This window comes from Mustela lutreola, chromosome 2 (assembly GCF_030435805.1).
Source record: "Mustela lutreola isolate mMusLut2 chromosome 2, mMusLut2.pri, whole genome shotgun sequence".
NCBI lineage: Eukaryota > Metazoa > Chordata > Mammalia > Carnivora > Mustelidae > Mustela > Mustela lutreola.
This window is the reverse complement of record NC_081291.1, coordinates 82,879-110,840: the sequence shown is the minus strand read 5'-3', so window position 1 is coordinate 110,840 and position 27,962 is coordinate 82,879. Positions and strand designations below refer to the sequence as shown.

The 27,962-nt window shown below is 63.4% G+C and overlaps 1 protein-coding gene and 1 long non-coding RNA gene across 10 annotated transcripts; one reads left to right on the top strand and one right to left on the bottom strand.

The window, feature by feature from the left end:
* Positions 1-1,891: 1,891 nt before the first annotated feature.
* Positions 1,892-23,649, top strand: MIER2 (MIER family member 2). Of its 7 annotated transcripts, none has more exons than XM_059159108.1 (15): positions 2,740-6,328; positions 6,917-7,055; positions 7,384-7,474; positions 8,589-8,731; positions 13,303-13,428; positions 13,843-13,966; positions 14,506-14,597; positions 14,918-14,987; positions 17,512-17,663; positions 18,441-18,522; positions 18,610-18,704; positions 20,641-20,765; positions 20,855-20,982; positions 21,770-22,205; positions 22,636-23,649. In XM_059159108.1, exons 1-15 carry the CDS (start codon positions 6,264-6,266, stop codon positions 22,655-22,657), a joined length of 1,890 nt encoding a protein of 629 aa, XP_059015091.1. In that variant the 5' UTR covers positions 2,740-6,263; the 3' UTR covers positions 22,658-23,649. The 7 variants fall into 7 exon arrangements, with proteins under 7 accessions (XP_059015097.1, XP_059015096.1, XP_059015094.1 ...); XM_059159107.1 differs by lacking the exon at positions 2,740-6,328 and adding an exon at positions 22,381-22,413 and having other exon boundaries at positions 6,951-7,055; XM_059159114.1 differs by lacking the exons at positions 2,740-6,328; positions 6,917-7,055 and adding an exon at positions 1,892-1,949.
* LOC131823141 (uncharacterized) lies at positions 23,601-27,906 on the bottom strand. Of its 3 annotated transcripts, none has more exons than XR_009350498.1 (2): positions 27,859-27,906; positions 23,601-25,937 (listed from the first exon to the last, which is right to left on the bottom strand). It is a non-coding gene; the product is annotated as an uncharacterized LOC131823141 (long non-coding RNA). The 3 variants fall into 3 exon arrangements; XR_009350497.1 differs by having other exon boundaries at positions 27,809-27,898; XR_009350496.1 differs by having other exon boundaries at positions 27,217-27,894.
* Positions 27,907-27,962: the final 56 nt, after the last annotated feature.

Here is a 27,962-nt window from a genome sequence, read left to right as displayed (position 1 = left end):
AACCCCTAAATATATCAGTGTAAGTCTTTGACAGAACCACAGGCCAGTCATCAATTTCAGTAAACTTGACATGGATGTAATACATTTATCTAATCCACATCTGAATCCCAGTTTTTTAAATTTAACTTTTTAAAGATGTTATTTATTTATTTGCCGGAGAGAGAGAGCACCCAAGCAGGGGGAGAGACAAGCGGAGGGAGAGGGAGAAGCAGGCTCCCCACCAAGCAAAGAGCCCGATGAGGGGCTCCACCCTAGGACCCTGAGCTGAAGGCAGAGGCTCAACCAACGGAGCCCCTAGGCGGCCGGGGATTCCAGTTTTGTCAGCTGACCCCATAATGGTCCTTATAGCCTCTCCCTCCGCACTGCTAGATCCGGGAGCTGTTTTGTCTCAAAGGCTGACTTTTAACAGCATTAATATTTCTGAAGAATACAGTTCTTCTTTGTTCCTGATTGGGGGTTTGTCTGCAGTTTTCTCAAATACAGATACAGGCTGTGCATTCCTGGCCAGATTAAGTGGTGCAGTGTCCTTCTCCGGGCATCTTGTTGGGAGGGACAGGGTGTCCATCTGCCCCTCACTACGAAGCTCGTCTTTGCTCACTGGGTCAGCGTCTCATTTCCATCCTGTAACAGTCTGTGGAGCGAGACTTTCAGGCCTTAAATCGGTCCTCTCTTCATCAGGGCACCTGCCCATCTCTCCGATGAGTCTCCCCAGAGCCCCTCCGCGAAGTCGTCTCTGGTTAGCCCAGGCGGAGCCAAACCCTTTTCCCGAGTTTCTGCCGCGTGTTTCGACGCCCTCCTTGTGTCTTTTGGTCATCTCCCTGCCTCGCTGGGCCCCAGCAAGCCCGCACCTCGTCGAGGACTGGAGGGGACAGATGCTTTGTTCACTGATTGACTGGATGAGCGGCCCCGCGGCTGTGTGACCAGCGAGGACGCTCTGGCAGCAGCAGCGGGGAGCTACCGCGAAGGGCAGAACTTTCAAGCGCGGGTCTCCCTCCCTGGGGCTGGGGCGACGCTCGCACCCTGCGTCAGGCCCAGCATCTGTGCCCCGCGGCCGGCCGCGGGCGTTGTGGGGGAGAAGGACCAGGCTCCAGAGCTCCCCCTGCCCCAATCCACTCATTTGCGCGAGCCAGACCCTCGGGACCTGGGCTCACAGCCCGGCCACCTCCGCGGCACCGGGGCCCGCCTCCCGCCCGCGCCCCTCCACCCTCGTCAGCAGCTGACCTCTCCGCGGCGCCGGCCTCCCCACTGGCCTCCCCGCGTCCGCGCTCGCTTCCTTTGCCACCCTTGCGACCCTCTCGGGACACCTTGTGCCCCGACGCTCAAGGCCTTGTCAGCCTGAAGTCTGCGACGCGCGACACCGAGGCCGTGCGCGCGGTCAGGCGCGCGGTCACTCGCGGTCCGACTTTCGCCGACACACGAGACGAGGGACCCCCGAGCCCGAGGGCCCGGGCTCCGATGCTCCCCGGCCGCGGGACCGGCCCCGAGCCCCGAGCCCCCGGCGGCCGCGCCTCCAAGCCCGGCCGCAGGCGCATGTCCGCCAGCCGCCCACGAGACGGGGCCTCGCGGGGACAGAAGTGCGGAAAGTTCCAGAAGCTCCCCGCCGGCCACCCCGGCTCCGGCCCTGGCGCCCGCGGCCCTGCGTCCCCAAGCCGGGGCTCCCCGCGCAGGTGTGGCCGTCCGGGGCCCGCGCCCGCCGCCGCCGCCGCCGCCGCCTCGACCCGCGCCCGCCGCCCGCGCCCCCGGGCAGCCCCGGCCGCGCGCCCGCTCCGCGCGCCCCGCACCGCCAGCTCCGCGCACCTACTACGCGCCCTCCGGCCCCGCCCCGGCCCCGCCCAGGCCCCGCCCGGAGGCCCCGCCTTCCCGGGCGCGGCGGCCAATGAGCGCGCGGCCCCGCATCCGGGGATCCCGGCGCGGCCACCGCCTCCCGCGCACACACGGCCATGGCGGAGGTGAGTGAGCGGGCCGGGGGAGCCGGCCCCCCGCCCCCGCGCGCCCGCGGCCCCAACCGCAGGGCCCGGCCGCGTCGCGGCTCCGGGCGCAGAGACCCCCGCCCCGGGGCGCGGAGGTTGGGCCCGGGGCGCCGCGCACGTCGGGGCCCGAGGGGCGCGGAGCTCCGTCGGCGGCCGCCCCCGGGCACCCCCCCCCCCGCCGGCTGCCACATCGCGGGGTGCAGTGCGCATGTGCGGGCGGGGGGCGGGAGCGCGGGGCGGGGTGCGGAGGGGCGGGGCGGGGCGGGGCGGGCGCGGGCGGGGGCGCGCGCCCCGCCGCCCGGCGGCTCCCGGGGGGCCCCGGCCCTGGACCCCCGCCCCCGCCCCGGCGCGGCCGTCCCCGCGCTCCCGCCAACTTCGCGGAGTGTTGCTTCCGGGGCGCGGGGTGGGGGCGCCGCGCTACCCCGCCGGGACCCCGCTCGCGAGCCCCCGCGGTGCCGACTCCGGGCGGACGGAGCCCTGAGCGCAGCGGCCGGGGCGTGGGGGCGTCCTCGGGGCGGCCGCCGGCCTTACTGCTCGGAGCCCCTCTGGGCCCGAGGAGCAGGCCCGAGACCCCTCCCCCGAGACCCGGGGGGCCGGAGGGGGCCTGGACTGCGGGCGCGCCGTCGGGCTCGCCGGGACCGTCCGGGCGGCTGCGCGCCCCGTCAGAGCCGGACGGAAAAGTTTCACTCCGGGGTGGGCTTGCTGTCCCCGGTTTTCTCTCCCGACTTCGTTGGGTGAGACAGGGCGGACCGCTCTCCCCTCGCAGGGCCCCGCGGGGACTGGGGACGGTGCACCTGCCAGGGCCCAGGCCCCGGGACTCTTAGGACGTGGCGTTGCCGTCTGGGCTCGCAAGTTAGGGCCCGCAGACCCCGCGCGGGCTCCTGCCGAAACAGGCCGGGCCCCTGAGGCCGAGAGGACAGGGGGCCCCCCAGACGGGCACCGCGGGCGCGGGCGTGCGCCGCACGGTTCCGGAGCTGTGTGTGGGGTTCGGGTGTAGCCCAGCGCGGTGGGAATGGCCGTCCTCCCGCACGAGCGAGGGGCAGCAGCAGGTCCTGCGTGTGCGCCGAAGAGGGTGTGGGTGTCTGGGTGCAGGGCGAGATCTCAGCAGCCAGTTGTGCTGGGTGGCTGGTTGCAAAGGGCCCGTAGACAGTTCTCCTTCCTTAGGGGGCGTTTAGGGAAACGGAGGCCTCCTGGGGGTGGTGGCTGACCTGGGAGACCAGAGGCAGAGGCCAGGCCGGGAGGGTGTGTGGGCTCCTGGCTCAGGGGCGCGGGGCGTGTGGGCAGCTCGCCTGCCTGGCTGAGCCGGGGTTGTGGGTCTTGACTCTGCCTTGCAGGGGGCAGAGCCCCTGAAGCCTGCAGAGCCAGCCCGCTGCCCAGGGTGTCCCTCTCCCACCTGTTGAGTGTGTGTGCCGGTGCCCTGAAGAGTGAATTTGTGTTGGTTTCCCAGGAGAAGGTCCGTGTGTGAGCTCCGTGTGTGAGCTCCACGTGTGCCCGGCTCTGCGCGGCCCGGGGCTCTGGCTGTGAGCGCAGGTCCCAGCGTGCCTGTCCTAAAGGGACTGGTCACTAAAGGGCTGGCAGGCGTGGAGATGTCCGACGTGATGAGCCACAGTCAGCCTCTGCCCGGGACGCCTGTGGCGGTGCCGGAGCCTCCAAGGTTTTGTGATCTTGGGCGGGTGACTCAGTGTCCACAGCGCTAGTGCCCCCATCTCTGAAATGGGAGTGCCCTGGAGGCACGCGTTCTCCTGGTATCTTGGCCGAGTGTCTGATCCTTAGGCAGTCCCTGGTAAGGTCTCCCAGTGAGGACGATGGTTTGTAAGCTGCCAGCACGTGCCACGTTTTCTCGTTGCCTGGGTCGCGGCCAGCACCTCGCGGGAAGGCGGGAGAGCTGTGCGTTGTCTGCCTCGCGGCACCAGTTGGGTGTTGGAAAGGCCCACCGGCACTGTCTTGGTCTTGGACTTAAAATCCTGCAGGGCTTTGTTTCGTCCTCCCTGGGACCCTCGGCTCAGTGACGCAGTCGCTGCCACCTCCCCCGCCGCCGCTCTTGGGTGCCCTTCCGTCTCCACCTGGGGGCGGGGGACTCCTCTGTCTCGCCTCCGTGCTGTGTCTGCCTGCTCCCGCTGGTTTGTTCTCTGTGTTCTGGTGAGACTGGTGACTCGCGTGGGTGGGGACAGGCAGAACCTGTTTCCCCATGGACCGCGGCGCACCCAGGGCCTTTCTCCTCACCTGGCCCGGCGTAGGTGTTCTGTGGTCCGTGGGGCTCTTCCTCTTCGCTGTCATTGTGTATCGCTGTCAGACTCATGGTGTCAGAACAATGGTTGGCCCCACTCAGGCTCCTCACTGGCCGCCCTGACCCTCGGTTGCTGGCTGGGGCTGGAGCCGGCCTGGGGGAAGGAAGCGTCCCTGCTCACATGTGGCTGGGACCCCTCCCCATGGCCTCTCTCTGTGGCTTGGGCTTCCTCCCAGCGTGGCGGCTGGTGACTGTCCCAGACGGAGACTGAGCTGCATTTTAAGTCCCAGGGAGCCGCCTGCCCTAAGTCCCAGGCCCATCTGGGTCTCCAGGGAGGGGGCCCAGAACTCTGCTTCTGGAAGGGGGAGCCATGCCCGGGTCCCAGGGGGAGGAGAGCACGTGGGGGCCGCCATGGTGTCGCCATGGGTTATGCTGGGAAGGGCAGTGGGAGGAGCTGGCCGGGGGAGAAAGGCCCTGCATTCCAGTCTCCTGGTGACTGGCCTCTGCGTTGGAGCCGTCGGGTTCCCACGAGACAGGGCTGAAGAGCTGGCTTCCCCTTGCCGAGACCTGGCTTCCCCACTCCTCTGGGACCCCATCTGCACGTTCCTTTGCTCCTTCCTCCCGTACTTTTTTTTTCTAACCTGAAATTCCTTGAGCTCGCTCCCCGTCCTGTTTTTTCTTCCGCTTTAGCAAAGTGGGCTTTGGCTCTGCTGGAAACATCCCCAGTGTTCTCAACAAAGGTTGTAGAGGGCCTGGGAATCCCACTGTTGAGGGTGGGCTTACGTCTCCAGGTCAGATGTTGGGGCAGGGGAGGGAAGAGAATCATGAAGTCAGCGTTCCTTGGTGAGTGTCGAGGAACCCCGAGTCATCTGGGAATGAACCTGCAGATCTGAGGCCATGGGGAGCTCCGAGCAGCCCCCCACCCCCGCCCCTGGGACGGACCCCCGTAGGGACAGAGCATCCCTGCTGGCAGAGGCTGCGCACACGCGCATACACGCACACACTCCTCACCCCAGAGAAGCGGGGGCTCATTCCCTCCCGGCTTCGTGGTCCTCACCTTTGCAGCGTTGTCTGTGCAGCGGCACGTCCGCAGAGGGTCTCTGAGTCCGCGCCTGAGGGACGCGGCTTCTGTGCCGTGTGAGCCGGGTGAGCGACCTGATCTCCCTGAGCTGTGGCTCCTCGATTCTCCTGGGAGGAGAAGGATCCCACGAGGGCTGGAGGATCTCTCGAGGATCCAGCGAGGGCATCCTGAGAAAGCTTTCTCCGTGTCCGTAACTTGATTTCATTATTCAGATCTCGTGCGCGTGTGCGCGTGCGTGTGTGTTCCCGTGTGCGTGCGCACATGCGTGCGCACAGGTAGCTTAGCTGAGGTTTATTTGTACGGTTCTCTCGTCCTCGTGTGCGGAGTTCAGTGGTTTTCAGCACATCTGGAGCTGTGTGACCATCAGCGGTCACCTTTGGAACCTGCCGCGTCCCCAGAGTGGTCCTGTCCCTTCAGCCCTCCCCTCCCCCACCCCCGGCCCCCGAGAGCCCCCTTCCTGTCCGTGGAGGAGCTTGGTCTGGACGTGTCGCACACGTGGACTCACACTCCATGTGGCCTCCTGTGTCTGGTTCCCTCCCTGCGCGTCGCGGGCTCGGGGCCGTCCCTGGAGTAGTGCGTGGGGGCCTCGCTCCTGGTGGCGGCTGGGGACGCCCATGCTTCTGCTCGTCTTCCTCCGCTGGTGGACGTTTGTGTCCTTCCCATCTCCGGCCCTTGTGAAGGTCCCACTGTGGACGTCCACATGCGCGCTGTAGTGGACCCGTGTGTCCCTTCTCCCGTGGACCTCCCTCCCCTCCTCGGTTTCGGGGTGGGTGCCCGGGGAGTTAGACTGACAAGGGGCAGGTGATCGAGAGAGAAGTAAGCGCAGTCGGGGGACGCACGTAGCACACGCCCTGCAGGAGCAGCACAGGGCGTCACCCCGGGGTGGGCAGAGCTCGGGCTCCTGTGGCATCTCTACAGAAGCGCAGCCCCCGTGGACTGAGTGTCATGACGCAGAAGGACTCGGAGTGTGTCTGGGCCCCAGGTCATGGGAAGCCGGATAGGCGGGAGCCGGTGGAAGGCCAGGCTGGGCAGTCGGGTGTGTCTGTGCAGGTGAGCTCGGTGCTGAGCTGCCCCCTACCTGGTTTGGGGGTGGGGGAGGCACCCACTCAGGGACCTACGCCTGCCTTGAAGCAGCCCAGGCCGACACAGACCCCATCCTGGGTCTGTCTTTGCTTGGTTGGCTTCGTCTCGGAGTGACCCGTGTGCTGGGCCGACCCCTCGTGTCTGGCGAGTGGAGGATGTGCTGGGTGGTCTGTCACCGTGCCGGCCTGCGGGGCCGCCGAGCGCCTGCCCTCCTTGCGCTCCCTCCTCCGCTTGGCTTCCTTCCGAGGAGCCCTTCTCCGTGTGCTCACGGGCCACCGAGTGTGTCTCTGGGGGTTTGGATCCCTTTCCCATTTTGCTTTTCCATTAGTGAGCCGTAGCGGGTCCCTTTTCGTGATGTGTGGCCCCCGGTTGCCTCTGAGGACTGTCTTCTCACTTCCTCCTGATGTCCTTCCCGGTGGAGACGTCTGTCGATGTACTTTTCCTCTCGTTGCCTGTGCTTTTGGCGCTCTGAGGAACCGTGGTGTGTGTCCAGGGAAACAGGTGATTCCTGTGTTTTCCTCTAAGAGCTCCCTGGTTTTCGCTCTCACCCTGAAGGTCTTGGGTCCATCGTGGGCTCCCTTGTGTGCAGTGCCAGCAAGCACGTGGCCCTCCTGTCGTCCCGGCACCGTGTGTCACAGACGTTCCCCACGGAGCCGTTCTGTCCCCTTGTCGAGATTCAGTCGGAAGTGACCCGGTCGGTTTGTTTCTGGGTTCTCCAGTCTGTCCTTTTGATTCATCTGTCCAGCTTCGTGTAGCGCCACACTGCTCTGATTCCTGTGGCTCTGTTGTACTTTCAAACCAGGAACTCTTCTATCTCAAGATTGTTTGGGCTTATCTGGGTCCCTTGACTTTTCCTGTGAAGTTTGGGATCTGTTCATCAGCTTCTGCCTGGAAGCCAAGGGGGGCTCTCCCCGCTGAGGCCTCTTCCTGGGGCTGCCCGGGCAGTGGGGCTCTGCGCTGTACGTGCTCCCAGGTGTCCTACAGGGACCTGCCAAGCCAACTTTGCTTCTCTTCCTCCGTAGGCCTCCTCACTGGAAAGGCAGAGCCCTGGTGTGGCGTCCTGCCTCGCTCACAGCCTGTGCCCCGGGGAGCCCAGCCTGCAGACAGCGGCAGGTACCTTCCTCGCCCTTCCCCTGCCCCGCCCAGGGCCACCAGGGCCTCTGTGGGTGTGACAGACTGCATCTCGCCCAGCTGGGCAGAGCCGGACACCCTGTGCAGGCTCCCAGAGTCCAAGGACGGGTGTGAGCCGAGCGGCTGGGACGCCCCCTCGTCCTCTGGTGGCGGCAGGACAGCCGAGGAGAGGACCAGAGGGTCCTGGGGTGGCCTGCTGGCCTGGTGGGCACTTACCTTAGCCAAGGCAGGAAGATGGGGTTTTGGTGCTGGGGGGGCACTCTTCCCGGGTGCTCTGCACCCCCCGCCCCCCACGCTGGCCCCTGGCAGCTCCCCCTCCTCCTGTGTGTGGCCCCAGGCAGAGGGAGGAGGCTAGCCTTGGCCTTCCCGTCTCCCTGGCCTGGGTGGACAGAGCCCTCGCCACTCCCTTTAGTCTTTGTTGTCCTTGACTGTGACTCACTGAAGACCAGAATGGAGAGAGACGAACACATCCTGGTTCTTTCGGGAAAACCAATCATCTGGTCGCGTCTGCCAGCCGTTGGCCCGTGCCGGGGCTTGTGGCTGTGGCTCTGCTGAGCAGGAGGGCGGATGGGCGCTTGTCGGGCCTTCTGCGTGTCCCCCGCACCCTGCTGGCCCTGCGGTGGTGTGCCGGTGGGTCCGTGTTCCCAGAGCTGGAGGCCCCGCCCGACGGGGAGCCGGGTCCTTCTGCAGTTTGGGCCGCCCGGGTGCTCGTCTCTGCCTGGTCTGTGGTCTCCTCCCCGTTCCGCCATAGGGGTCTGCGGTGACCGAGACCGAGAGGCTCCCCGCACGTCCCGCATGTGTGTGTGCGGTCAGCTGGCTGTGCTCTTCCCTCCGCGGCCCTGCTGTCCCTCCCTCATGACCGCGTGGTGCTGACCAGAGCGCCGCACGCTCACGGGCAGCCGTGCACACGCACCTCACGCACACACAGCCCTTCCCCTGTGTGTGCGTGAGCACATGAGTGCACTTGGCCACAGGCTGTGGGGCTTGACCCTGGTGCCAGCCTGGCCGCTGGCGTGTCCTCCCTGGCCGTCCCCTGGCCCGTGTGATGGTTGGGGTGCGGTTTCGAGCAGCTCACACCGGTGCCGTCTCCTCTCAGTGGTGTCCATGGGCTCTGCGGACCATCAGTTCAACCTCGTGGAGATCCTGTCCCAGAACTACGGCCTCCAGGAGCCGTGCGAGCCGGCCGCAGGAGACCCCGAGAAGCCTGAAGGGGAGCTGGAGAAGGACTTCATAGCCCAGGTACTCGGCTGAGCGGGTCCCTCTGCCCTTGTGTGGGTGGGGCCTCCTGGGCCAGACCCCGTTGCTGCCTTTGGTGGAACCAGACCCCCGGCTGTTCAGTGTCTGTGTGTCTGTCTGGGCAGCAGGAGGCGCTGTGCTAGGAGCTGAGGTCATGGGGGGGTCAGGCCAGACCCGGTCGTGCTCCTGGGGCTTTAGGGCTCTAGGCATTAAACTCACTGCTCTTTTTTGGTCTCAGAATCCTCTTTATGTTCTTAAAAATTCTTGAGGATTTCAAAGAGCTTCGTAAAGGTTATACAGTAAATGTCTTGTTAATAGAAATACCAGATGCTTATGAACATGAAAAAAGAAATCGGGATGCTTGGGCGGTGTGGTTGGTGACGTGTCTGAGTCTCGGTTTCGGCTCGGGTCCTGATCTCAGGGTCCTGGGATCAAGCCCCGCGTCCAGCTTCTCCCTCTGCTTCTGCCACTCCCCTGCTTTCTCTTTCTCTCTCTCTCTCAAATAAATAAATGTTTAAAAAATAAAAAATAACTTTTCTAAAATAAAAACAGGCTGGGGATGCCTGGGTGGTGTGGTCGGTTTTGAGCGTCTGACTCTTGGTGTCAGCTCAGGTCCTGATCTCGTGGTGGGATCAACGGGGAGTCTGCTTGGGATTCTCTCTCTCCCTCTCTCCCTCTCCCCCGTGTTCTCACTCTCTGTTATCTCTCTCTGGAGTAAATGAACCATTGGAACTTCATCAAGATCAAAAGCTTTTGCACAGCAAAGGAAACAGTGGACAAAACAAAACAAAACAAAAACCCAACAGAATGCAAGAGGATATTTGCAAATGTTTTATCACATAAAGGGCTAGTATTCAGAATCTATAAAGAACTTATCAAACTCAACACCCAAAGAACAAGTAATTCAATCAAGAAATGGGCAGAGGACATGAACAGACATTTCTGCAAAGAAGACATCCAGATGGCCAACGGACACATGAAAAAGTGCTCCACATCACTCGGCATCAGGGAAATACAGATCAAAACCACGATGAGATGCCACCTCACACCGGTCAGAATGGCTAAAATTAACCAGTCAGGAAATGACAGATGCTGGCGAGGATGCGGAGAAAGGGGAACCTCCTACACTGTTGTGAATGCAAGCTGGTGCGGCCCCTCTGGAAAACCGTGTGGAGTTTCCTCAAGAAGTTAAAAATAGAGGACCTGGCAATCGCACTAGGGGGTATTTATCCGAGATTCAAATGTAGTGATCCGAAGGGGCACGTGCACCTGAGTGTTCCTAGCAGCAACATCCACAATAGCCAGACTATGGAAGGAGCTGAGATGCTGTTCAGCAGATGAACAGATAAAGGAGATGTGGTCCACAGATACAGTGGAATACTATGCAGCCGTCACACCCCCCCAATCTTGCCATTTGCGACGTGGATGGAACTAGAGGGTATTATGCAGGTGAAATAAGTCAATCGGAGAAAGATGCTTATCATATGATCTCACTTGTGTGGAGTTTAAGAAACAAAACAGTATCATAGGGGAAGAGAGGATAAAATAAAAATCAGAGAGGGAGGCAAACCGTGAGCGACTCTAACTCTAGGAAATGCACCGAGGGGTGGAGGATGGGTTAGCCCAGTGACCGGCACCAAGGGGGCCCATGATGTGGTGGGCAGTGGAGGTGGAGTGGAGTCACATGCAGTTGAGTCGTTAAACTCGGCCTCTGAAACTAAAATGCACTGTCTGTTAACTAAAGTGAATTTAAATAAAACAAGTACTGAAAATGGAATAAATAAATAAATCTTAAAAAAAAAAAAACCACAACAGGTTGGGGAGAGGAGTGGAAAACTTCCTCTTTGTGTAAATGCAGAAGCAGACAGGAGACCCCAGCGGCTGTCTTTAAGGCAGACCCGTTCATCTGTGATCCTTTTGGTTGAAGTGTGAATCCGGCCCTTCCTAGATGAGGGGAGGTAGTCACCCACCTTCTAAGACAAGGTGGGTCCACGTCCAGTAAGTGGTGCGGTGGTTGCAGAGTGCTTTTTGCAACCGTGTTCTGTGAACTTTCTGGGTGTGGTTGCGTTGGAACCCAGTGGTGGTGAACTTGGGGTGGCTCTTCCCCCGTGGGATCCTGTTCCCTCCTGCATGGTGAGAGGTCTGCCCCATACGGGCTCTCCAGCCTGCCCTTCTTGCAAACGTAAGCTCACGCTACAAAATCTAGGAAACCACTCGTTAGTACCGTGGATGGGGGGGGCTTTAAGCCACGTGGCTGTGGAGGCCAGCAGTCCGCGTTCATGTCTGGCAGGGCCGCTTCTGGTGAGGGCCCTCTTCTTGGCTTACACGTGGCTGCCTTCTCTCTGTGTCCTCACGTGGCCGAGAGCGAACACAGCACGCTGTCCGGGGTCTCTTCAAGGACCCGACCCTGCTGGATCAGAGGCACATCCTCACGTCCGATGGCACTAATTCTTCCTGCGAAGGTCTGTCTCCAGATACAGTCACGTTGGGGTTAGTGGCTTAGCACGTGACTTCTCAGTTCATGGCGATGTCAGCACTGATTTCACCAAACGGGCCCCAAGCGCTGGGAGCTTTTTATTAGCAGTAATAATACTGCGTCTTCCTAGTCTGGTGCCACGTGTCGCTTGGTGCCACTCTGGTCCTATAACCAAGGACAGAAGTCTTCTCTTAGGGAAAAAAAAACAATTTAAAAAGTTTAAAATGAATTTAAAATGTTTCAAAATTAACCAAAAACTAAAACCAGCTATGTATTAAGTACATCTCCTAGGTTTTCTTCAGATAGAATTTTAAAAAACTGATTAAGGGGCACCTGGGTGGCTCAGTGGGTTAAGCCGCTGCCTTCGGCTCAGGTCATGATCTCAGGGTCCTGGGATCGAGTCCCACATCGGGCTCTCTGCTCGGCGGGGAGCCTGCTTCCTTCTCTCTCTCTCTCTCTCTATCTCTCTGCCAACCTCTCTACCTACCTGTAATCTCTCTCTGTCAAATAAATAAATAAATAAAATCTTTAAAAAAAAAAAAATAAAAAACTGATTAAAATCAGAGAAAGATAAATGCTGCATTACTCATATGGGGAATTTAAGAAGCAAAACAGATGAACATAGGGGAAGGGAAGGAAAGAGAAAGTCCCATGAAAACAGGAGACAAACCACAGAGACGCCCGACCCCAGGGAATGAGCTGGGCTGCGGGGGAGGGACAGGGCGGGTGGGGGTGAGCACTGGCTGTCCCGTGCCGCTGATGGATCTCTGAATTCTACCCCGAAACCAAGGCTACGCTGTGTGTTAACTAAGTTGAAAATAAATTTAAAAAAACCAAACCTGATTAAGAAAGAATATAATTTCCAAGATAAAGGCAGAGACACTGCCGTTCTGTATCAGCTTAAACAATACTGCAAGTTTACCAAGTTCCTGGTGTCAGATCCAGATTTTCCAAAATTAAAGTTTTTTGCTCAAAAGCCTGAGTTCTGCTGTTACAGCAGGCAAAGGGGGTCGTCTGGAGGAGACGCCTGTGTGGGGCCAGACAGGAGGCCCGTTGCCCCCGCATCGCCCCCTTCCAGCCTGTGTGTCCTGCGAGAGCGGGGCCGCTGCCCCCGGAACCCTGGGACACTCTGGGCTGTGGCTGGCACTCCCAAGTGCCCCCTTTGCTCACGTGGGAAAGGCGAATGGTGTTCGTGGAGCACATGAGTGAGATCCGGAGCGAGGCCCAGGGCCCCTGGGAGGAGAGGACGCCCACCGGGACTGTGGGGTGCTGTGCCCCTGGGACTCGCTTCGTCAGCCCGTGCGCGAGTCGGGGAACTGGAATAATGCTGTCCATTCCCCGGAGCGTTGCTGCGGAGGGGTCCCGGGCACCCGCCGGGATCCCTGGGCCCCCTGTTCTCCCCAGCAGAAGCACAGAGAGCAGGAGGCGTCAGGAACGTCCCTGTCAGTGGGGTCCTGGGAAGGTGGGGGGGGCGAGGATGTCGGGGGACTGATGGGGTCCCCGGGGGAGGACACAGTGCGGCCGGACGGCGCCAGCTCAGGAGAGGAAGGCGACGCTCATGCCCGTCGTCCTCCCAGTGGGCTTCCTGGGGCCCCGGAGCCTCACCGTGTCCGTGCCCTGTGGTGGGCCGCAGCCTCCCTCCCTGTTCAGCTGGGCTGGGGGTGCTGGGGGGGGGCAGGCCTGCCGTGTCTCTGTTGTGTCTGTGTGGCCGGACCACTCCCTGCTTGTACTGAGGGCTGCTTTTAACCCGACGTGGCTGTTGGGTTTTACTGGCTGGCCCTTTGCCGTTGGTCCGGATGTCGGTCATGTTTCCCTTCTGATGGAGTGACGTCCCGCGTCATGCTGGCTTTGCAGACGTGAGGCCTCCTCCGTACTGGGGTTAAGCCTGGGCCGGACCCTGTGGAGTGGGGAGGCCTGCCCTGGACCCGCCCTTTGAGGCTGGGGACCGGGGCCACAGAGCAGGGTTCTTGGGGATCAGGTGTCTGGTCCCTGCCTCTCCACGGGGCTGGGGGTCTCTGGATGCAGGACCGGGGGTCTGGCTGGGGGTGGCTGCTGTGACCTTGAGCAGCCCCTCCTGACACAGCCCTGACCCCCGCAGAGCAGTGACATGCCCCTGGATGAGCTGCTCGCCCTCTACGGCTACGAGGCCTCAGACCCCGTCTCCGAGCAGGAGAGCGAGGGTAGCGACACCACCGCCCGTCTCCCAGACATGACCCTGGACAAGGTGAGCGGACGGGGGCAGGGCTGGGAGGGTAGGTCAGAGCAGCCTCGGGCCGGGGCTGGGGGAGGGCGGAGTGGAGACCAGCCAGGAGGAGGAGGAGGGGGCGGCTCCGCTCTCTGGGTCCCAACAGGGCAGGGGACAGTGGGGCGGGCTTCGTCACCGCAGGGGAAGACCACCTGCTCCGTGGGGAGAGCTGGGACTCTCGTTCCCAGCCCGCAAGGCTCGCAGGGGCCCCTCGCTGGCGCCCGGTGCCCGGTGCCCGGCCTCTCCGTCGGCGAGAGGGAGGGCTGGCCCAGGCGCGCGGGTGTCCGGAGTGGGCCTGCGGTGTCAGTCACCGTGTTTGCGCCGTTACTGTGACTGTTCTCTGGAGACGGTGGAAACAAACCACAAACAGGTTTTCTGCTTTCTTGTTAAAAGGAACAGATAGCGAAGGATTTGCTTTCGGGGGAAGAAGAGGAAGAGACACAGTCGTTAGCCGATGACCTGACCCCGTCTGTGACCTCCCATGAGGCGTCCGACCTTTTTCCCAGCCAGAGTGGATGTAGGTGTCTCTCTGCCCTGCCCTTGGCCAGGCGGGGCTCCGGGGCTGCAGGCGGGAGGGGCCCTGAGCTGGGCACGTGTGCCCAGACGCTTTGGACCCTGAGGGCGCCCTGACCTCACTCGGAGCTGCCTGGGGCTTGCTGCCTGCCTTCCCCATGACCTGCGGTCGCTGATCTGAGGAGGGAGCAGGTTGGTTCCTGAAACTGCAAGTCTGTGGATCCGGGGCAGCGCCTGGAGACCATCCTCCCCCTGGCCCTGGCCGCCGGGACCGCCTGCGCGGCTGGCCGCGGAAGGTGCCATGGCTCGGGACCCGGCATGGTGGTCACCGCCACGGGGCAGGCCTCCTGGGTCCCCAGTCCGTGCCCGTTGCACAGTCCTGTCTGGCCAGGGGTGGGCCGTGTTCCGTCTCAGGAAGGGCACAAGTGCAGGGGTTGGTGGACGGAGAGTTGGGGGGGAGGTAGGGAGATGCCCCAGGGCCCGCTAGCCTGGGTGGGCCACCCAGGGCCACGGCGCAGCTCAGCCTCTCTCCTCTCCTGGAAGCCTGCTTCCTGGGCAATGCAGACGAAGAGCGTGGCTCGCCCACGTCGTCCGACACGGAGGAGGACGCCCTTCCTGCCAACAAATGTAAGAAGGTGAGTGGCCCTGACCCCTGAGCTGCGCTGGGGACCGGGGACTTGCGCAGCAGCTGTGGCCCTGTGCTGCGCCCCGAGCTCCCGTCTTGCGGCCTTTGGGCTGGACCTTAGCAAACTGGGGTCCTGCGGCCTCGCCCTCCCTTGCCCCGAGACTGGCCGTACCAGATAGACACTGTCACACCCACCCATGCTTTCCTCTGCCTCTCATGCTCAGGACCCCAGGACTGGTCTGTGGCCAGATGGCACAGGGGAGCCCTGGGCTCTGGTGGCCACCCTGGGGCCCCGTCAGCCCAGACTGTCTCGGGTCTTTGCCTTCACAGGAGATCATGGTTGGGCCTCAGTTCCAAGCCGACCTCAGCGGCCTGCAGTTGGACCGCCATGGTGAGAAATGTAAGTGGGGCTGGTGGTTGTGGGAGACGGGGGGGGGGGGAGGGGGGGAGGAGACCCGAGAGCCCCATTAGCCGGGAAGGGCCTGGCTGCCTGCCTCCTGGAGCACGCCCCAATCCTTGGAGGGAATCTGAGGGGCTGGAGGACCTGGCGGCGTCCCCTCCCTGCTCCCTGTCCCTCAGCTCAGCTGTGTGGTCCTGCCGCACCCCAGGCCGCCGCCCTCGGCTCCCCCTGCCCCCGGCTCCGCCCACCCCGTCCTGCCCGGGCCGTCCTCGGCTCTGCGGGCGTGCTCACCTTTCCCCGCTCGGGTCTTGCCGTGTCTGGGCCTTGTCCCAGGTGTCCTTCAGAGACAGGTGTCCCCTGCCGTGTGCTGTCCTTAGGGTGCTCTGCATCCCCAACCCGATGTCCCCACTGGAACGTGGAGCGAGGCCTGTCGTCCTTGGAGATAGGTGCTGCCGTGTTTGCTTACAGGGGAAGAAAAGGGGAGTGAAGTCAGCTGGCTGTCGAGCCGAGTCTTGTTTTCCCGGCCCCACGGGCCCTGCGGTTTGGGGCTGGCACCCCGGGCTCAGGAGTCTCCCAGGATGATTCAGCCCCTGAGACTGGCAGTGAGGGGGGCAGATGGAGGAGACAAGGCCTCTCAGCAGAGACACGGAGGCCCCGGGCTGGAAGCCGGGACGTGGTCGTGGCGGCATGTGCTTGCTGGGCCGTAAGCAGTGGTGGGGGGAGGCAGGACGGCGCCGGTCAGCTGGGTTGTGGAACCATGCGGTGAGTCTCTGTGAATTGAGGACGCGTGACACCCTCCCCCAGACAAGGGCAGCCATGCACACTTCCTAGCCCCTTCCTCCAAGAGTCCTGAGCACGTGCAAACCTCCGTCTGGGGCCCCAGCCTTGGGGCCTCTGCCTTTTCCAGGGAATGGCCGGTCCTTGGTCCCGAGGTGTCCCTCTGCCCCCCAGCAGAGGTTAAATCTGTGCGTGTGGCACATGGGCCTCGTGGCTGTGGCGTGCTGTGTCCTGGAGTGTCCGTTGTGCTGGTGGAGTACGGGTGTGTCCGTGCGGCTCCGAGCGGGTCCACGCTGCTTCTGGGATGGGTGATGGGAGTCGTGGCCCTGTCGGTGCACGTCCCACACACGCTGCGGGGTCTCTAGCTGAGGAAGGGAGTCTCGTTGTGGCTTTAACTGGCGAGTCTCTGGGACTAGGTTGAGCAGCCGCTGCAGATGTCTGTCCAGGCCCCTGCTCGAGGCTCTTTCTGCGGTTTCCGTGGAATCGCCTTTCCCTTCCCGATCCGTGTGTCCCTCTGGCGTTCCGGACACGAGGCCGCCATGGGCTGTGGGCACCGCCGTCTGGTCGTTAGCGTTAGCTCCGGCCGTGCCGTGCGGGGGCCGTGAAGGCGTCCTTGCAAAGGCCAGTGCCGCCACCTTCCCCGCCACGCGGGAAGCAGCAGCCTCGCTTGCTCGTCGAGTGTGTGGTTGGGGCGGGGGTCCGGAGGCCTCCAGCCTGTGCTTTGCTCCGGCCCGCGCCGAGTGGCCCGTTGCACGTGCGTATGTTGGGTTTCTGCCCGCTGGTCTCTTGTGGGACCTGGCTGTCCCCGCGCTGTCTTCGTCATCGTGAGTGGCGCTGGAGACGATGTCTGTCCTCCAGCCTTGGGCCTGGTCGTCGTGCGTCTGTATAAGCCGCTCGTGAGCTTGTTGGCAGCTCGATTTCGATGAGGGCTGTGCCGAACCCCGAGGTTACTCGTGGGTCGTCCTTCCGGGGACGCCGTCAACCCCTGCAGACCCCGCGTGCCGTTCCCCTCCTGAAACCGGCGGTGGTGTTTCTGCTGCAGGCCTGGTCGCACCTCATGGCCCGTCTGTGCTGGTGCGAACCATCTTCGGAAAAATGTCACGTCGGTTGGTTTCTCTCTGTAGAGATGCGGTTTGTAGTTTCAGTCGGTCTTGCGCACAGTGAGTTTGCTAACTCGCTGTTCCACGTCGGTTCTCCGTGGTTCTTCTGCATTCTCGTGTGTGTGCTCGTGTGGCGCGTGAACGGCGCTGCACGCGGTTGTGTGCTCGTGTGGCGCGTGAACGGTGCTGCACGCGGTTGCCCCGCCGTCCTCCCGGCTTTGAGCCCCTTTCCTGGCTGCGTCGCGCCGGTGACCCCTCCCGGACCGATTGAGGAGAGCGGAGAGACTGTCTTGTTCCCAGACTTGGGGGACGGGTCTGTGTCCCGTGTCGTATGTCCTTGGCTGTGGGCTGCTCTGGGCGCCCGTGATTGGACGAGGCGGTTTCCTTCCGTCGGCAGTGGACAGTTGCAGTGCTGCTCTGTGCCCTGGGCCGGCCGTTTCTCCTTCACCCTTGTGTCGAAGGGCTTCCGGATCCTAAACCAGCCCTGGGTTCTGGAGTGGACGACGCCACCTGGGCACAAAGTGCCGCCATGGGTGGTCCGGGTGTCGTCCTTCTCTGCCGCGCGGGAACCGGGCAGGCCCCGGGGGTGAGGGAGTGGGAGGGCCCCACGCGCGCCCGTGACGTGACCCAGCCCTCCCTGTCCACAGTCTATGAGAATGATGACCAGCTTCTCTGGGACCCCAACGTCCTTCCCGAGAGGGAGGTGGAGGAGTTCCTGTACCGGGCCGTGAAGCGGAGGTGGCACGAGATGGCGGGGTCGCAGCGCCCGGAGGGAGAGGCTGTGAAGGACAGCGAGCAGGTGGGCTGTCACCTGCGGGCCCAGTGCCAGAGCGTCCCGGGCTGCAGGGCAACGGCTCAGGTGTCTGCGGGGACCGTGCAGGGGCAGGAGGGGAGGGGGTCAGGCATGAAGGGGCACGGGGAATGGCAGGGCCACCCCAGGAGGGCGGTAGGGGAGGACTGCCACGAGGGTCCTGCCCTGTGTGGTCATGTGACGGTGGCAAATGCAACGGAGAAACCCTCATTGTGGGAGAAATGGCGGTGGGACCGCCCCTTGTCCCCGCCGACGTCCCCGTGTCCCTGCCCCGTGTCCCCGCCGACGTCCCCGCGTCTCCTCCGACGTCCCCGTGTCCCCGCCCCCGAGACTGCCGTGAACCCTCCTGACGTTTCCCCCCCGAGAGTGGTGTGAACCCTACCCTGACACCCCCACTCTGGGACTTGTGTGAAACCCTCCCGATGTCCTTACCCGGACGCTGCTGTGAAGCCTCCTGATGTCCTCACCTTGAGAGTGGTGTGAACCCTCCCAACGTCAGCCGGACAGCGGTGTGAACCCTCTCGACTTTCCTGCCTGAGTGGTGTGAACCTTTCCAAAGTCCCCGTCCCTAAGATTGGCTGGGACGCCCCCATCCCTGCCCTGTGGAGTGACCACCCTGTGACATCCCCGTCTCTGGCGGGCGCTGTGACTGCCCCCTGGTGTCCCTGCTCCACAGGGTGCTGTGAACACCTCTGCCTCTTTCTCTGGGGGGGGTGGGTGGGTGGGGTGAGGTGAACAGGCGGGAAGTCTGTGGCTTCTCCTCAGGCGCTCTATGAGCTGGTGAAATGCAATTTCAACGCAGAGGAGGCCCTGCGGAGGCTGCGGTTCAACGTGAAGGTGTTCCGAGGTGAGCGTGTGGCCGCGGCCCTCCCTGCCCTTCGCCGTCGCCGTGTCCGGGCCGCCGCGGGTGCCACGGCGCTCCCTCTGCTTGCAGATGGGCTCTGTGCGTGGGGCGAAGAGGAGTGCAGGAACTTCGAGCACGGCTTCCGAGTGCACGGGAAGAACTTCCACCTGATCCAGGCCAACAAGGTGAGGACATGGCCTGCCCTCCTCCCGCCAGGTCTCCTAGGGGCACTTTGGGGCTGGGAAGGCTTCAGGAGACCAGGCCCCCGTCACCCCCCACAGTGGGTGCAGCTCACCTTGCCGGCCTCAGGGCAGGCTCCCCGGAGCCGTGGCTGAGCCCCAGTGCCCACCCCTACTCTCCCCACGCCCCTGGGTGTCTCTGCTGATGCCTGCTGGGCCATCTTCCCGTCCCCAAAACGAAGGCTCCAGACACTGCTCTGGGGTGAACGTCAGTAGTCTTTTCTGTTTGAGGTCCTTTGGCCTGGCTTTGCCATCTCCTCAGCACAGGGCCTAGGGCCCTACTCGCAGCCCCCATCTCCTGATTTCCTCAAAGGACGTGGTCCTTCTGCCATCTGCTGCAGACTGATGACAGGGGCGCTGCTGACCGCAGGTTCTCCTGCCTTACCCTAGACCTGGGTCACCGTTGGCATCTGCACGTTCCATGGTGAGGCCGTTCGCCTGTGGCGCTGTGCATGATGCCCAGAGCCCTGCCCCTCCGCTGTGCGGTATGGGACATGTGCCTGGCGTGTCCCTGTGGCTCTGTCTCAGTTTCTCGCTGTCCGTCTCCCTGGGGCGTCCCCACCAGACCTCTCATCCTGTCATCGTGTTCCTCTGGGGTCTGTCGGGAAGTTCCTGGCAGAAAGCGGGCTCACGTGTGGGCCTCCGTGGCTTCTCCCAGGAGCTTGGAGGTGATGGAGGGGCCTGCTTGGGGCTGCTGTGGGGACGGACCATGCTCAGCAGCCTGGGCCCAGCACGGCGTTGGCTCCGTGCCTCGAGGCCTGACGTGGTTCCCTGTGCGCTGTTTCCACCACGGGCCTGGCCACTTCTGTGTCATTGGCACGATGCCTTTGTTCCCTTCATGCCCGCCCACCCTGGTGACAGCCGTGGGCTACCTGTCCATGCGTTTCAGGCTCCGCTGGAGCCAGCCCCGGGGAGACCACCGAGGACTGGACTCCCGGCAGGACATGTGTGCTGAGGGGGCTCACTGAGCAGACAGATCACATGTGGGCCTTGTTCCTGCTGCGCTGCGGGCCCTCCCTGGGCCCCAGTGTCCCTTCCCCCATTCTGGCGAACAGTGCGGGGACTCCCGTGCCGTTGCTGGCTGGGTGTGGGGAGAACCTGCGAAGTGGGAAGATGCTCCGAATCATTAGGGTTCTCCGAGTTTCTTCTGATGGAAGTGGGGTCGGCACACAGGTTCCGTTGCGTCAGACCTGCACCAGGTGTCCGGGATCGGCTGGATGCACCATGGGTGTGGTCACCCTCTGTGGCGTGCCACACTGTCACCGAGTCACTGAGCGTGTTCCCTGTGGTGGTCATTGGGTCTCTGTGATTTATCTTCTGCCCTAGGAGGTTTGACATGTGGGGTCCGGCCGGGCACGTGTTTGTGGCCCTTTCCAGGGTACTTTACACATGAGGAGTTTTTTTTGGTTTTCTGTGTCGTGTAAATACGATCTCGGGTTGGGTTCCCAAAAGCATAGTGTGTCCTCTGACGGCCGGTTTGCCCTCGTGAGCAGCTCTCCCGCAGACTGTTGGTGCGAAGCGTGGGCTCACATGCTGTCCTCTCTGGGCAGGGGGCCGTCCCGGGGTCTGCACCAGGGGTTGTCTCTCCTCGTTGGCTGCCTGTGAGGGGCGGGGTGGTGCCGCTGTCTCCGGGACCTTGTGGTCAGGAGCAAGGAAGGTGGCACCGGACACGCGGGCCTGAAGTGAAGGGCAGGGTGCCAGGTCCACGCCAGTGGGCGGGTCTCTTGAGATGGGTGCTGTCCTGCTTTAGGCGAGGGGATGTGCCTCGGGCGGGTTGGAAGCCAGTGGCGGGGGGCTGAAGGCGGAGTCTTGATTTGGCCAAGCGTGCTGGTGCTGGGACCCTCTTTGCTTGTCGGGAGGTGACGCGGCTCCCGTCCCGCAGGTGCGCACACGGTCCGTGGGGGAGTGTGTGGAGTACTACTACCTGTGGAAGAAGTCGGAGCGCTACGACTACTTCTCGCAGCAGACGCGGCTGGGCCGGAGGAAATACGGCCCGTCGGGAGCCACGTGCGTGCAGCGGGCTCCCAGGGCCCCGGGGTGGGGAGGGTGGGCGTCCCGGGCAGGTGTCTCCCCTTCACATCGCGCTCTCCCCACAGGGACGCAGAGCAGGACCTGGACAGCAGTGACCCTGATGGCACTGGCCGCCCCCGCTCCTCGCCACCCCTGCCCCCTGCAGCTGACGGCCTGGGCTCCGAGCAGGACCCCTTGGCACGGATGCACACAGGTGAGAATGTGGGGCAGGTCCCTGCCCGTGGGGGTGTTCTCTTCTCCTTGGTACCCTCCTCTGGGCCCCTGGGCTCTACCCCAGAGAGTGGTCCATGCGGTGTCGTACACGAGTGGCCACGGGGACTTGCTGGCTTGTTGCGTGGCGGGGTACTACACGTGACCTGTGGCTCTGGGTGCCATGTGGGAGGGCATGGGGGTGTCAGAGGCTCCCTGGCATCTGGGTTCAGGGCCACACGAGAGCAAGACAGGGCCGGCTCTGCACTGGAGTTCGTGCCCATGAGCACGGAGGTAAGCCTGAGGACCGCAGCTCTGAGTCTGCCACACGCTGGGGTTTAGTTTGTGCTGGAACCTGGTCAGTTCAGTGGTTTGCTTAAAGGGGGCCGCAGCCGCCTACTTCTGGCTTTGCTTATCGCACGTGCGTGCAGAAGCGCCTGACGGCTCGCATTCACGTGCATTTTGCCTTCAAGCTTCTCTTACTCTGTTTCGTTTGTTTGAATTTCTTTGAACTTGCTGTGTTCTGGTCACAATACCCCCCCCCCCCCCAGTCCGGGGTCGTTAGCCTCGGCGCACTGCGTCTGTATGACGGGTTTCTTCTGTGTGTGTGTGATGCCTGGTGGCGGCACCTCCGTGTGGAGGGTCTGCAGGCTGGGCCGGACCTGTAGAGGTTGGGTCGGAGCCCGGTGCCGGTGGCAGCCTGAAGGCACGAGTGTGGTTTTAGCCGGGCACGCTTCCGTTGGGACGGCTGGGTCTCCGGGGGTCCGGCCTCAGCTGTGTTCTCCTCGCAGAGCTGCTCGGTGTGGACAGCGTGGCCAGCAGCGTCGGTGAACCTGGGGAGAGTTCCGACAGCCTTCCGCCCTCGGATCCGGGGCCTTGTCCGTTCCAGCAGCAGCAGCTGGATGCGCCCCCAGCCGTGCCCCTGCCCAGGCGGCCCCCCGGCCTGGTGGAGCCGGCCTTCTGCCCCCCGGCCACAGCGCCTCCGGAGGCCGGCAGCAGCCCGAGACTGGCTGTGGACTTGGCCCTGCCTGGGGCCCTCCCTGAGGAGCTGCCCCTCCTCGCCAGCCGCGTGGATGTGAACGGAGAGGCCGAGGAGGTCGTCGCTCCCGCCCAGGTGGCCTTGTCTGTCACCGAGTTTGGACTCATCGGCATTGGGGACGTGAATCCCTTCCTGGCCGCCCACCCAGCGTGCCCAGGCCCTGGGCTGCACTCGGATCCCCTGTCACAGTGAGTGCGGCCCCTGCCCTGGGTCCCCCTGCCCCAGGTCCCCCTCAGCCTCGGGCTGCTCTGTGGAGAGGGGAGGGCTGTGCCCCGAGGACGGCTTGGCCACATGCAGCAGCCTCGGTTGGTTTCTTACTTTTATTTTCTACTTTTAATTTGGCTTATTTATTTTTTTGACTAGGTAATACATTCATATGGTTCAAAATCCAAAAAGGTACACATGGGGCCAGTGCCAGGCTCCTCCCACCCCTGTCCCCACCACCAGCCCTCCCCAGGCGCCCAGGACACTGCTGCCTCCGGGGAGCTTGTCCACCAGCACTAGTGAAAACACGGTCTGCTGGGGAGGCGAGGCCGGGAGCCGCGGTTTCAGCCTCCGGCCCCCAGGCTGTGCCGCCCGTGGGACCGCACTGACCCTTTCTCGGTCTCTCCCCTGCAGCTGTAACGTGATGACCTGTTGATCCCTGGCCGCAGGCGGGCGTGCGTGGCCCGGACTGGACGTGGGGCCGCCGCGGGGCCTGCCTCCGCCAGTCTTCCTGACCCTTCCCCTCCTCGTGGGCCTCGGGTAGCGCCGCCTCTGCTCCAGAACGCAGCAAGGACACGGCGCACTGCGGCCGGGCCTGCCCTGCCCTCACACACAGCCTGGCGCCCTCGGTGCCCGGCCCCACTGTCCGTGCTGTCCAGGCTGCTGCCCCCGGCGCAGTACCCGGTGGGTGGCCAGAGGTGGAGGGCCCGGCCCCGTGTAGCCAGCAGAGGCGAGGACGGTGTCCCTGCTCCCTCAGGGAGGTGGGGAGATGGGGCAGGGTGCTGCCCCCACCAGCAGCCTCCACCCGGGCGCCCTCAGCACTCCGCTTGGCTCCATCTCCCTGCCCCTGGTGGGGTCGTGGGCTGCCCCAGCCCCGGGGTCGCGGGCAGCTGCTACTCGGTGCCAAACCCGGTGGGGCACAGAGCCATATACCTCGATGTCGGCCGCGCCCGCCCTTAACCTCCACCCTGCTCTCCACTTCAGGAAATGCCGCACTTTACGCCCCCCCCTCCCTCTCCAGCCCCCAGCAGCCCCGGGTGTGGGGTCGGGGAGACAGGTGACCTGCACCCCCCTTGGTACCAAGGCACTGTTGCCTGCAGCCCCGAGGGGCTGGCTCCAGCCCGTTCCCCGGACCCTGTGGGTCGTTCTTCTGTTGAAGCTCCCCAGCACGACGGTTTGGGGTCCTGGTCCTCCTTTTTCCCAGCTTCCCCCGTTTTATTTATGTTTCTGTTTACAAATTGGAGTGGGGTCCTCCACGGGGCCAGGGCAGCACTCCCCAACCCCGGTGTCGCCAGGAGAGGGTTTCGGATCGAGCCCGTCTGCAGAGTTGGCCTCGACCTTCCCTCACCCCACCAAGGACCACACTGTGAAGTGAGAACTGCCTTGAATCCCTTGCTGTTTTATTTATTAAACTTGATTTGAAACCCACGGGTGCCTCGTGGTAGCTGGGGAGGACGGGCTGTGAGGAGGAGCTGGGGGCCGGTCACTCGGTGGACCCTGTGAACTGGGCTGTCGTGGCGGAGGTGGCACAGGGCTGTAGGGGGCTGGTCATGATGCTGCTTCGACGTGAGGCCGTCCAAGCCACAGCCAGTGCAGGGGCGGGGAGAGCCTTGGGTCCTGTGGAGGCGGCCCAGGGTAGAGGCTCCCACTGCCTGCGGCCCCGCCAGCTCTCGCCAGCATCCGTGGTCCGGATTTTGGCCACTCTGCCACAAGCATGGCGGGAGCTCTTCCGTGGCCGTGGCTTTTGAAGACAGCTGTGCGCCTGGTGCTTGCTCCTCCCTGGGGCTGTGGGGCCACGGCCGAGCTGGTCTGTCCCTGGGTGGCTCCACGGCCGCGGTGTTCCTGCTCTGCTGGCCGGAGAAGGCCCCGTTGCTGCACGTGGTGTGTGTCTTAGGGTTGCTGGATTGAGGACTCCTGGTTGATGTTGGGTCCCATGTGTCGTGTTTGCGGGGGGTAGGGTGGGTCTGTCCCAGGGGAGGCAGGTTGGTGTGGGGCCCCTTGTGCCTTTCCTGAGCCTGGGGCACCCCGGCCGCCACTGTCCCAGCGTCTCTGCTGCCCCCAGTGTCCGGCTGCCCAAGGGGATGCCGGCTGACGCGCGCCTGCCCCCCACCTTCTCTTACTCACTCTGGGTATATTTTGGTTCTAGGACGTGGACTTGGCTTTTTTCATTTCTCTACTGAAATTCTGCATTTTCCACCTTTTCCTATAGACACTTTACCTGAGTCTTTGCTCTTCTTGCCTGGGGGGTCATTTCTGGATACTTGTCCTGTTTCTTCTGGACGGGGGTCCCCCTTTCTCTGGTTTTGCTGGTTGTCGTAAAGGAGTCATTTCCCTCATGTTGATGCGCACACGCGAAGGCCCTGGCCGGGCTGTCCCGTGACTGTGGCTGCTGTGACGGTTGGCTTCTAGCTTCCTCGTGCTAAGGTGGCAGCTGTGGCACCGGAAGCTGCAGCTCGCCTGGGCCCTCCCCAGGAAGCATGGTCTGTTCCCAGCAGCTCCAGTGGGAGCCCTGGAGTGAGACTCGTGCCTGGGACTGAATGAGTGACCGGCCAGGCCTGGGTAGGCTGCCCATCTGCAGGTGCAGAACCTGCCTCCCTAGGAGGGGACCGCGGCCAGGGCGGCGTGGGGATGAGAGCGTGGAGGCCTGGGGCTGTGTAGGGCGGATGCTGGGAGGTGTGTTTGGGAGGAAGAAGGAGCAGAGTTGTGCTTGAGGGAGACTGGCTGGGGCTGGACATGGCGGGGTGGGGGCGCCACGGTGCAGGGGGGACCCTCACTGTGAGGACCGGCCTGTAAAGGAGTAAGCGGCTCATGTTCTCTGGCTGTGACTCCGGGGCCGCTGACCTGGAGGGTCCCCGGCGCAGGCTGTGGGTGCTCAGCCATTCCTCAGTCACTGGGCCGTGTCACGGCCTGGCGCCTGCCGGGTGCCGGCCCTGCCCCTGGAGCTCAGGGCCGGGGAGGGGATGGTAAGCAGACACAGAAATGGAGCTGGAGCTCAGAGGAGGTGGTGGACACGGGGGTGTGAGGCAGGGAGAGGACTGTGTCCGAGGTGGCAGCTCAGCCCGAGATCCAAATTTGCCGATGCTGGCTTCTGACTCCAAGGTGACCCCAGGTGCCTGCTGCACCGTCTCCTGTTCTGTTAACCCTCCAGATGCTTCCCAGGGAGTTGGGCTCCTGGTTGGGCAGGTCAGTCCCATCTCAGGGCTTAGGTGCGTTCTGTGCCTGTGACGCACACAGCCAGGCTGAGACGGTGTCCACACAGATGTCCAAGCCCCCCAGGGGCGCAGGCTCAACTCCAGGGGCAAAGCCCCAAGGCTGGGAGAGCTCCCATGGCGGCCTCTCTGAGCCACGAGAGCATGCTTTCAAGTAACCTCTGCACCCAACGCAGGGCTCGAACTTAGCCCCCGGAGAAGCACAGAGAGGCTGGGAGTGGTGCGCTCGGGGCACCTGCTCTGTGCCAGGCGCCCTTCTGCCCCCTTCTGGGCATCTCTCCCTTACCTCCACGGCACTTCAAGACACCCGGGGGCCCATCACGTTGGTGAGAACTGACCACCTTCTGAGCCCTGAGCTCCACTCCCTGGGGGGTCACCAGGCACCCAGGACTTGGCTCCGGGACACAGATGAGTCCCTGGGATCCAGCAGGTCGGGGAGGAGCCGTCCACGTCCGGCTCCCAGCCCGGGTTCTGTCCCTCGAGCAGGCCTCACTGGCCTCGGGTTTTCTGTAAAGGGTTAAAGCAGATTCCAAGTATGAGGACTCCCTGCATGGGGAGGCCCCCAGCTAGCAGGGGTGGGAGCCCTGACCCCGATCCTAACCTTAATCCTAATCCTTGCTGCCCTCATTAGATTTTAATCCTGACTCTGCCCAGGTGTTTTGAAGGACAGTGTGATGGCTCAGCAGGGAGGGTTTTTACTCCAGACCACGCGGGCCCTTGAGCCATGGGAACAGGCCACGCTCCTTCCTGCCCACGGTCTCTGTGCCCTCCGAACCTCCGCTAGAGACCTCCTGGGTCCCACCTGCGCGACTCCGCCATCCCCAGCACCACACCTCCTCTGGCAGGCTCCTCCCAGCCAGGTCCCCACCCAGCACCCAGCAGGTGCTCCGTAAAGAACCCCTCCTCCTCTCCACTCCACTTTCTCTGCCCTGAGATGAGCAGTCCCCCCCAGGGGACCGTGAGCAAAGCTCAGTAATGAGGTCCGGTAACATTTCTGGAACGTTTTGCCGGGCGTCGTGCTCCCGGAGAGGCAGCGGGAGAGCCAGGGAGCAGAGCTGGAGCCCCAGAAGTGCTGGATCCAGCTGAGCCTGAAAGTGGACCCTGCAGCAGACCCCGCCCCCGGAAAACCCTCCTTGGAGGAGGTCTGGGGACCCGGAGGAAGCTGCGTATTTTTAGGGTGTGTGCGGCCTCCCTCCCTCCCCTTTCTGCAGGCGGTTGGAAAGGGGGTGGGTACTGGGAATGTGCCTCCCACACAGCGTCTCCCCTCCACACCGCAGACGGAAAATCCGAGTCCAGGACTTTCCGTGCAGGCCGTTGTCAGGCCCCAGGGGAGGGCCTCCGCCTGCTCCTCAGAGCTGGGAAAATTGTAATTGTCTGGGACACAGAGGAGCTGGCCCTCAGACATCCCACCCCCCCAACCATAATGGCCAAAGAGCCTGAGATCTGCTGTGCACTGTCCCCCAACTTCCAACAGCTTTGCTCCCTCCTGAACCCCCTGCACCCCACAAATGCCGATTCCAGTCACCCTCCCAGGGAGCAGGGTCAGTGGGGCTCTGCGTGGAGGCCCCAGCTGCCTGACCCTGGGTCAGGGGCTTCCTGTCTCTGGGCCTGACTCCCTTCATCTCTAGAAAGGGCTGAGAAACATCCTGTTTCATGATTGCTGGAGGAACTGGGCTGGTGAATGTGTGTTCAAGGTCAAGAGAACAGACCCTGCGGCACCCCTGGGTTCAAGGCCCAGCTCTACTTCTTCCCACTGTGAGACCTTGGAAGAGGGACAGAACCTCACCTGCCCGGTTTCTTGCTGGGTCCGAGCAGGGCTCTCCAAGGATTCTCAGACGGATTCGGCCTAAAGGGTCTAGTCATGGCCCCTTGGGCCTCCTTGCCCTGGCTGGGAGCTCCTGACTGTTGGGCACCTCCCAGCTCAGGGCTCCCTAGGACCTAGCGAGGGTGAGGGCGCGCACGCTTCACTCTCTCGTTGTGAAGCTGGGACAGTGCGTGTGCTCCACGGGAGCGGGGCCGGGGTGGGTGTCGAGGGACCCGACCTTCCGAAATGCCGCGCTTCCCAGGAACGCCGGGGTTTGCAGCACTCGGCGTGGAGAAATCCCTGGCACTGAAGCCGGGACACAGCAGGTTTGGGGGCCTTCCAAACCCAGAGGTATCAGATGTATCCAGCCCCTGGGTACGACGAGACCTGGGGACGCGTCCTGCCGGGTCGGCCCTCCCGCGCGCTCCCCCCGAGTGTGCTTGGGGCCCTTCCTCCCTCCTCGCCACCCGCCCCTCCCGGACCCAGCCGGCCCGCTCTGCGGGGGCGCCCTGGACCGCTGTCCCTCGGCCTCCGCCTCCCGCCCGCGGTGGGGGAGCGCCGGGCGCAGACGAACCCTCCCGCCTCCAGACCCGCGTGGGGTCTCCTGCCGTCCCGCGCACGCACCCTTCACCCCGCTCCTCCCGGCTCGCCGCGGCCGGGGCAGAGTCCGCCCCCTGCCCTCCCGCTGCTCCGCCTCCGCCCCGCCGCTCCCCTGCCTTCCCCTCCAC

Coding starts and splice junctions, on each gene's coding strand:
- MIER2 (XM_059159108.1), top strand. CDS start 6,264: ATGGGAAGCCGGATAGGCGGGAGCCGGTGGAAGGCCAGGCTGGGCAGT. Junction 14,598..14,917: donor CTGCCAACAAATGTAAGAAG/GTGAGTGGCCCT, acceptor TTGCCTTCACAG/GAGATCATGGTTGGGCCTCA. Junction 18,523..18,609: donor CAACGTGAAGGTGTTCCGAG/GTGAGCGTGTGG, acceptor CTCTGCTTGCAG/ATGGGCTCTGTGCGTGGGGC.